This window comes from Carlito syrichta, unplaced genomic scaffold (genome assembly GCF_000164805.1).
Source record: "Carlito syrichta isolate Samal-C Ts95f unplaced genomic scaffold, Tarsius_syrichta-2.0.1 Scaffold306547, whole genome shotgun sequence".
Lineage (NCBI taxonomy): Eukaryota > Metazoa > Chordata > Mammalia > Primates > Tarsiidae > Carlito > Carlito syrichta.
This window is the reverse complement of record NW_007250643.1, coordinates 348,913-358,070: the sequence shown is the minus strand read 5'-3', so window position 1 is coordinate 358,070 and position 9,158 is coordinate 348,913. Positions and strand designations below refer to the sequence as shown.

The window sequence follows — 9,158 nt, the reverse complement described above, 5'->3', positions numbered from 1 at the left end:
CTGGAAACGCCTAGAACAAACTCCAAGTTTCTCCCGCCCCGGCTGGCGTCACAGGCAGGCGCAGGGCCCCGGGGGCGAATGGCGGTGTGCGCGGGGACTGCCCTCGGCTCGCGTGGGGGCGGGGACGGCCAGCGCGCGTGCGCACGGAGCGCCTTTTCACGTGTCCCGGCCGGGCGGAGCGTCTCTCCTTGCGGGCCGCGCGAGAGCCGGAGCTAGCGGGCGGGAGCCATGGTGAGCGGCGCGTGGGTCTTGCGGCCGGCAGCGGCCTGCGGCGCCGGGGCCGGGCGGGAGGACTCCGGGGTCGCGCGGTACCGAGGTCCCGCCGTGTCCTGGAGGGCAACCCCGCCGGCCCTCAGTGCCCGAGGCCCGGCGCGCGGGGCGGGACCCCGGGCGCAGCGCAGCCCCGGCCCCCGGGCCTCCGTGGGGTGCGATCCTGCGGAGAGAGCGCGGCCCCAGCCGCAGAGGCCGTCCCCCGCGTGCCCTGGCGATTTCCAGGACATCCCTGGGAAGGGAAGTGGTTGACCTTGGAGCACGCTCGGTCGCCCTGACAGTTAGGCAGGTGCTGGCGCGCTTCAACGCCCGTAGCGGGCCCGAGGCTGGGGTCGCACCTGGACGGCGTGCAGCTGCAGATGCGGCCCCGGGTCGCGTAAGCCGAGGCCTGGTGTCCCCTTTCCAGCCGGGTCGCGTCGGGACAGGGCGCTGAATGCCCGTTGCTCCATTGCGTTTTTGTTTCATCTCCACGTTTCTTCCCCTACAGGCAGGACAAGCATTTAGAAAGTTTCTTCCGCTCTTTGACCGAGTATTGGTTGAAAGGAGCGCAGCCGAAACTGTAACCAAGGGAGGGATTATGCTTCCAGAAAAATCTCAGGGAAAGGTCTTGCAAGCGACAGTGGTGGCCGTTGGCTCGGGCGCCAAAGGAAAGGTACATGGGGCTCCGGTGTCGCTATTTTTTATGTACTATGGTGGGAAGAAGAGGCATAAGACATCTGGGTTATTCACAGTGGTCTGTTAAAATAGAGCTTGTCTCATTTTCAATATCATTCTTTATTCCAAGTCTTTAAGAAGATGATTGCGAAATGAGATTACTAATTTTATATGGCCGATTGCAATATGATGCTTGTTTTATTTGATGGTCTCAAAGTATTAAAGATTTGCCTCAATAGTAATCTGTAACCTAGAATGACCAGCGTTTTCCTTATCATTCTCTTTGTTCCTTTGCATTACGTTCTTTCATTCTAGGATTGCTTGATTTTTTTTTTTTTTGAGTTGGAGTCTCACTCTATCACCCAGACTGGAGTGCAGTGGCCGCTCCCTGCCACCGCAGCCCCCACGTGCCGGGCTGCGCGATCCTTCCGCCTCAGTCTTCCAAGTAGCTGGAACTACAGCCTCGTGCTACCACGCCCGGCTAATTTTTTTGATTTATTGTAGAGATGAGGTCTCACCAAGTTGCCCAGGCGGGTCTCGAACCCGCGGGCTCAGGCAATCCACTCACCTCAGCCTCCCAAAGCGCCGGGATTACAGGCTGAGCCACGGAGCCTGGCATTTTTAAAGAAAATTTTCTTTAAAAAAAAAAGTCAACAAAAGAGCATGCTTCAAGATAAACTGGGGACTTTTAAGAATCGAAAGAAGCCAGGCTCGGAGGCTCAGCCTGTAATCAGTCAGCCAAGGTACACAGTAAGTGCCCTTGGGGTCAGATATGTTAATTGCATTGTTCTACTGGCCTCTGAGAAAGAAAGTTCTGGTAAGGAGCTGTCCTGGAGTTATGATAGGAAGGCTTTGGGTAGTGAGTATTCTGCTTGTAGTCCCTCTCCCCGTGTCTGTACTTTGAAGGAAAGGAAGCTGAATCACAAGAGGTGTATATGTTCTAAATAGAGAAATACAATCTTAAGTTTTTATATGTTGAAAGAAGTCAAACATTTTTATACGGTTTTTTAAAAACTGGTTCATTTAACATAGTCAGTAGATTGTGTTAATATTTAACAGTTGTAAAGTTAGCTTTTCCAGTATATCTCCTTGAATTTTTACACTGAAGTCAAGTCTTAGTTTAAGCCACTGTGTGATATTCATTATTTCAAAGTGTAACTCTACATTGATGTTTTTGAATGAAGAACTGCAATTCTACAGTAAATTGTATCTCTTAGCCAGCAGGTACATTTTTTTAACATAATGGATTTGAGTGAGTACGTTTCATTGATTGTATTGATTTAAAAGTTAGCTGTATGTGTTTGCTAATAAATATCCTTATTTTCTTAAGGGTGGCGAGATTCAACCAGTTAGTGTGAAAGTTGGAGATAAAGTTCTTCTCCCAGAGTATGGAGGCACCAAAGTAGTTCTAGACGACAAGGTGTGTAAACTTAAATTCTGAAAAGAAGCCAAATATTTGCAATTAGTTGTTTTAACTAATGGTTTCGCTATTTGCAGGATTATTTCTTATTTAGAGATGGTGACATTCTTGGAAAGTATGTGGACTGAAGCAAGACACTGTTGACATGGCATCAACATGAAACTGCCCATTCCACTGAAGTTGTGAAATCTTTCATCATGTAAATAATTTTCGTGTTTTTCTTTTATAATAAACTAATGATATCTAAACTAATGACATCCAGTGTCTCTAAAATTTAGTTTCGTTGTACTGATATAAACATTTTCAAATAAAAATATGGAAATAAGTGATTTGAAGGTGGTTTTAGAATTCCTAAGGTTTCTGCTATTTTCTGTTTTTCATGGAATATGTCTGGTTTCTTACGTTTTATTTTAGGAAAATTTGTTTCCTGAATGAACATTTCCATTTTTCTCTACTGCGTTATTTACTTGATAAAAAAAAATCCAAGGCACATATGATTGCTGACGTTGGCTGAGTGCCCTATATTTTCCAGGGTGGGCATGTGTGGCGGTAGCAATAACTGACACTCATAGCCTCTTTTGGGTGCTGGCTGCCACTGCAGGTACTTTGCAAATGTTAATTGGTTTAGTCTTGCAACAGCCTTAGGAGGTACTGCGCTTATCTTGCAGATGAGAAAGCTGAGGCAGAGGGGTTAAGTAATAACCAAGGTCACTCAGTGGCAAAGCCAGGATTTGGACATAGTCCACCTCCAGACGTTTAATACTTGATCCTTGGCAGGGCACAGTGACTTACCTCTTTAATCACAACACTTTGGGAGGTGGAGGTAAGAAGATTGCTTAACACGGGGAGTTTGAGACCAGCTTGGGCAACATAGTGAGACCTCACCTGTAAAAAATTAGCCAGGCGTGGTGGCATGCACCTATAGCCCCAGGTAGTCAGCAGGATGCAGTGAGCTATGGTCATGCCACTGCACTCCGGCCTGAGCAACAGAGCAATACCATCTCTAAAGTAAAATTTGATTCTTTGTGGCCTCTGCTACTTTGTTACACACTTTGGAGTATTTGATATACATTATTTCAATTAATCCTGGTGGCAACCACTGTGGTATGGGAATGGGTGCCAGTATATGGCACTTAGCACCATATGTTGAACTTAAACTGAGTCACAGCAGGGGATAAATAGCTCGCACTAGCTGTAGCAGCTAGAGGAGTTAAGATTCTATTCCAGATGATCCTATACGAGCATTGATTACCAACCTCTAAACTATCAGCTACTAGCTATTTGTCTAAACTTATTTTCTAGTTTTAGTTCCCTATAAACTATTCTGATAATGTCTTTGAAAGCTGTGTCCCATATTTATTTTGAGTGAAATTGAAATTAAAATGTAACTCACTAAAAAAAATGTTGTAAATGGCATGCAATAATGGTCTCAACTTTTGGTCATGTTCCTGTCTATAACAGAATAGTATGTACTTCCAGAATATGTGTATTTATACTTAAGCACGTGTTAGTGCCTTTGGTATATGAAGGCTTGATTTTTGTCTAAATTTAGATGCTGGAATTATGCCTAATAGCTCTTACATATTATCTGAGTGGGTCATCAGTTTCATACTCTGTCAACACACAGCTAGATAATAGCTTTGCACACAATAATCTTGTGAGCATAGTTTTCCAGTGAGAAACTTTGATTCAAGAGATGAGGAAACTTCCAAGACTATGTGGTGGTAACTTGTAGAGGAATCCAAAGGCTGTGGCTTTCCCACAATTTTCTGTTACTATTTTTCTAAGGCCCAAGAAAGTTGGTTTTGAGATCTAAGGCAATACTATAGTTCCGAAGCTTTGATTTATCCTTGGAATTACCTGGTATACTTAACATTTCAGGATCCCATTTCAGTTTTCATACCATAGCAGCAGTCCTATAGTGATGCCTAGCAGAATTGCTAAGGAAATCATTTTAGATGGTGAGGTTATATCTATAAAATAGAAAAGAATATGCCCTGCGAAATTCAGGAAATTGGGATGTTTATACTAGTGTGCAGCCATCTCTTTTCAACAGAAAAATAATTCTAAAGCAGGACTCGGTGGCTTAGCCTGTAATCCCGCGCTTTGGGAGGCTGAGGTGAGTGGATTGCCTGAGGCTGCTCATTCGAGACCCACCTGGGCAACTTGGTGAGACCTCATCTCTACAATACATCAAAAAATTAGCCGGGCGTGGTAGTGCGCGCCTGTAGTTCCAGCTACTTGGAAGGCTGAGGCGGAAGGATCCCCAGAGCCCAGTGGGTTGAGGCTGCGGTGGCCGGAAGTGTGCCACTGCGGTGGCCGGAAGTGTGCCACTGCACTCCAGTCTGGGCGACAGAGTGAGACTCCAACTCAAAAAAAAATAATAATAATAATTCTAGACAAAGGTAAGCAAAACAGGTAAAAGTCTAGCTGGATTTTTGTGATCCTGTTAACGATGCCTTTGAGCCCTTGCCAGGACTGCTCCAGGCACTTAATCATGGTTATGTGGAGTCCAGGCAACCACTTGAGCAGACACCTTCATCACAGGTAGACAGACAGAGGAAACTGCTAAGGTGATAAGACTTTCAAGTAACAGTTTGAGTGAACTCAGTTTGACTTCCAAGTCTACTTTCCATTATTTCCACACAAAAGATTTTGGAAATTGAGAAAATAACAAAATTAAAATTACCAGGGACCCATTGTACAGGTATTACCGTTACCAAGGTTATAACTTTCTTTGCATTGTTGCAGAAACACTGCTTTACAAAATGTCCTTTTAGGCCCCACAGGGTGGTTCACACCTGTAATTCCAACACATTGGGAGGCTGAGGTGGGAGGATTACCTGGACCAGCCTGGGCAACATAGACCACATCTCCACACAAAATTTAAAAAATTAGCCAAGTGTAGTGGTACATGCCTGAGCCCCAGTTTCTTGGGAGGCTGATGCAGGAGGATCAGTTGAGCCCAGGGGTTGGAGGCTATGTTGGTCAGTGATCATGGCACTGCATTCCAGCACAGACATCCGACTCAGGGAAAAACAACATTTTTTAAAAATTGGGATTACAGGCCTGGTGTGGGAGGAGACTGAGGCAAGTGGATTACCTGAGCCCAGGGATTTGAGATCGGCCTGGGCAACTTGGCAAGACCTTGTCTCTACAATAAATAAGTCAAAAAATTAGTTGGGCATGGTGGCACATGTCTGTAGTTCCAGCTACTTGGGAAGGCTGAGACAGAAGGATCGCCTGAGCCCAGCAGGTCAAGACTGTGGTGGCTGTGAGTGTGCCATTGTACTCCAGCCTGGGTGACAGAGTGAGACTCCAACTCAAAAAAACAAAAAAGATATCAGGAATGGATCCAGTCCTCCTACTCTCTCATAAATTAAGCATACTTCTTTAAGACACTTAAAATTAATCATAAGACTTGCAAAATGCTCTTTCAGTCTCATTTACCCTAAAAATGAGATTTGGAAAAACCAATGGTTATTTACTTACCTGGCTTGAGTGTCAATTCAAAAGGCTAGTTGATTATAGTATTTTTAAGTCATTCTTTTTTGAAACATGTGCCAGGCATTATTCTAGGTACTGGATATACAGGGATGAAAACAAATACATTAATAGCATAATTTTATTTATTTATTTAAGTTGGGGTCTCACTATGTTCTATGTGCTACAAGGTTTTTCTTCTTCTCTAGCAGCTATCAAGCACTTCCCTTGAGAGAAGCAACATTAAAACAGTCACAACTCATCTCACTCCCAGATACTGACTAAATGACCCCTGTTCCACCAGCCACAACCACAGTTTCCATTGGAGAAGTACTGATGTCAGTAACTTTCTCTTCATTAGAAACCACCAAACATAGACTTGCTCTGGCTTGTTTACAGAGGCTGCACACTGAGTGCCTTTGTGTCCTAAAAGGACTTTTTGACACATAGGGCTGAACTTTAATACATTTAAGTATTAAGTCCCTACCCTAAAGTGAACATGCATATGCTGCATGCATGTTTGTTCAATACACACACACCAGGACCACCTTCTTGGGATATTCATAGCCCCTCCTATAATCTGTTGAATGTGTATGTTTAGCCAACTTCTTCAGCATGAAGCTTCCAACCCCTCCTTCGAAATTCTGTCTCTGATCTTGGTCTGAGACTGTGCTTCCCAGCCCATGGGAGGCCGTCACCTTGCAGTTTGTAACCCCTTAGAAATAATGCCTCCTCTCCTTTTTCAAACGTACAGATTTGTGATTTTTTTAAAAAGTAATACAAATTGTCCTAAACTTAGTGGCTTAGAACAAAAACAAACATCTGATACAGCATCTTATATTAGCATTTGGGAGTAAATTAGTTGAGTGAAGTGGTCCTAGTATGGGAGTCTTTCATGAGGCTCAATCTTCTAATGGTTTCACTTAGGCTGGAGGATCCACTTCCAGGATGGTTTCCTCACATGTTGGAAAGCTGATGCTCCCCTTTGGCTTAAGGCCTCAGTTCTTCATCATATGAACCCCTCATAAGGCTGATTGGGTGCCCTCACTCTGTCACCCAGGCTGGAGTGCAATGGCATGCTCATGGCCACCGCAGCCTCCACCTGCTGGGCTCAGGCAATCCTTCTGCCTCAGCCTTCCAAGTAGCTGGAACTACAGGTGCGTGCCACCACACTTGGTTTGTTTTCTATTTATTGTAGAGACGAAGTCTCACCAAGTTGCCCAGGTTGGTCTTGAACGCTAGAGCCATTGTGCCTGGCCTTATTTTCTCTTTCATAAAGAGAAAATAATGTTCAAATACTATGTTGAAGATGTTTATAACCACATAAAGGCACCAATTTGTTCATCTATGAACATACATGCCCATGCTTCTCTGGCTGCTTCAATTCTGCTTGGCCTGTAATGAAATCTCCGCATCTCTGCATATAAATGCTATTCATACTTTAAGATACATTTCAACTACATTCCTCATTCTCGGTGTGTCCACTTTGCTCTCGGCCTGGCTTCCCTCAATCTACAATGGCTGCTGCAGTCCCAGACCTGTCAACATCCAGTGGCAGAAAAAAGGACCATCTTTTTTGGTGTCTTCTCCATAAGGGCAAGTATACTGGCTGGCAGAGTGGCTCATGTCTGTAATCTCAGCACTTTGAGAGGCTGAGGCAGGAGGATTGCTTGAACCCAGGAATTTGAGATCAGCCTGGACAACATAGCATGACTCCATCTCTACAAAAAAAATTTTTTAAAATTAGCTAGGCATGGTGGCACACATCTGAAGTCCCAGCTACTCAGGAGGCTGAGGTGGAGGTATTGCCTGAGCCCAGAAGTTGGAGGGTGCAGTGAGCCATGATGTTGCCATTGCACTCCAGACTGGGTGACAGAGTGAGAGCCCAACTCAAAAAATAAAAAGCAAGTAACCCTTTACTCAAAGTGCTTCATCAGCCAGGTACACTGACTCGAGCCAGTAAATAATCCCAGCACTTTGGGAGGTTGAGGTGAGAGGATTGCCTGAGTTCACAGGTTCGAGACCAGCCTGGGCACCTTGGTGAGACATCATCTCTAAAATAAATTAAAAAATTAGGTGGGCATGTTGACATGTGCCTGTAGTTCCAGCTACTTGGAAGGCTGAGGCAGAAGAATTGCCTGAGCCCAGCAGGTCGAGGCTGCAGTGGCCAGGAGCGTGCCACTGCATTCCTGCCTAGGTGACAGAGTGAGACTCCAATTCAAAAAAACCCCAAAACAAACAAACAAAAAACTAAAGTGTTTCATCAGACATCCCTTTGCATTTCTTTTTCTTTTTCTTTTTTTTTTTTTGAGTTGGAGTCTTCCTTTATCATCCAGACTGGAGTGCAGTGGCTGCTCCCAGTCACTGCAACCTTGACCTGCTGGGCTCCAGCGATCCCTGGAACTACAGGCGTGTGCTACCATGCCCGGCTAATTTTTTTTTAATTTATTGTAGAGATGAGGTCTCACCAAGTTGCCCAGAGGGGTCTCAAACCCACGGGTTCAGGCCATCCACTCACCTCAGCCTCCCAAAGGCGCGGGATTACAGGCTGAGCCACCGAGCCTGGCTACATTTCTTGAGGCTAAAATAGAATCACATGCTTACCCCCTAACTAACCACTGGCTTAGGCCAATAGGGATTTATTCCTCAGCTGGAAATGGGTTTACCTTTCCCTGGTCATAGAGAGATGGACACTGAGCAAGATCAAACTCTGTTTGCAAAAAGCACATGAAAACCAGTGAGTAGGAAACCAACATGGGCTGCTTCAACACTAAGGCATTCAGTCTTGTAGAAATTTACGTACTGACTTTCCCATTCATCTCTAGGTTCTTTGAGGAAAGCTTATCTTACACATCTTCACATCTCTCAGCAGTTAGACTAGTGCTTTGTATGTAATTTGCATTCACTCTTTTTCTTGGATTTTAAAATTCACAAAAGTGAATTTTATATTGGATAGATAATTTTGAAATGACTTATGATACTTTGGATTTACAAAATATTTTCTTCTAAAATTTCAAGAGACTTCTATAAATATTTCATTTTATGCTTGCTTGCATACTCTCTGGAGCAGAGGGAAAGAACTGCTGTGCACAATCTTTGTTACAAATGAAGAAATTTTTATTTGATAGCATCTTCAAAGTCTTACAGTAAGCAGGCAAGATAATGAGAATCTTGATTTTCTTTTCTTTTTCTTTTTTTTTTTTTTGAGTTGGAGTCTCACTCTGTCGCCCAGACCGGAGTAGAGTGGCCGCTCCCGGCCACCGCAGCCTCGACCTGTTGGAGTCTGGTGATCCTTCCGCCTCAGCCTTCCAAGTAGCTGGAACTACAGGCG

At 44.6% G+C, this 9,158-nt stretch overlaps 2 protein-coding genes across 2 annotated transcripts in view; one reads left to right on the top strand and one right to left on the bottom strand.

Annotated features, from left to right (window-relative positions):
* The window catches only part of HSPD1 (heat shock protein family D (Hsp60) member 1), a 22,221-nt gene extending 13,063 nt beyond the window's left edge, over positions 1 to 9,158 (bottom strand). The window contains exon 1 of the mRNA XM_021715011.1: positions 9,154 to 9,158. The gene's annotated coding sequence lies outside the window, so the exon portion shown is untranslated. The remainder of the gene's footprint in view (positions 1 to 9,153) is intronic.
* HSPE1 (heat shock protein family E (Hsp10) member 1) lies at positions 144 to 2,673 on the top strand. Its single transcript, XM_008063079.1, has 4 exons — positions 144 to 231; positions 758 to 922; positions 2,255 to 2,344; positions 2,422 to 2,673. The coding sequence occupies exons 1-4, from the start codon at positions 229 to 231 to the stop codon at positions 2,470 to 2,472; spliced, it is 309 nt and encodes a 102-aa protein (XP_008061270.1). The 5' UTR covers positions 144 to 228; the 3' UTR covers positions 2,473 to 2,673.

Excerpts from the sequence above, each read along its gene's own strand:
- HSPE1 (XM_008063079.1), top strand. Across the intron at positions 923-2,254 it reads GCTCGGGCGCCAAAGGAAAG|GGTGGCGAGATTCAACCAGT; the intron begins GTACATGGGGCT and ends TATTTTCTTAAG. Across the intron at positions 2,345-2,421 it reads AAGTAGTTCTAGACGACAAG|GATTATTTCTTATTTAGAGA; the intron begins GTGTGTAAACTT and ends CGCTATTTGCAG.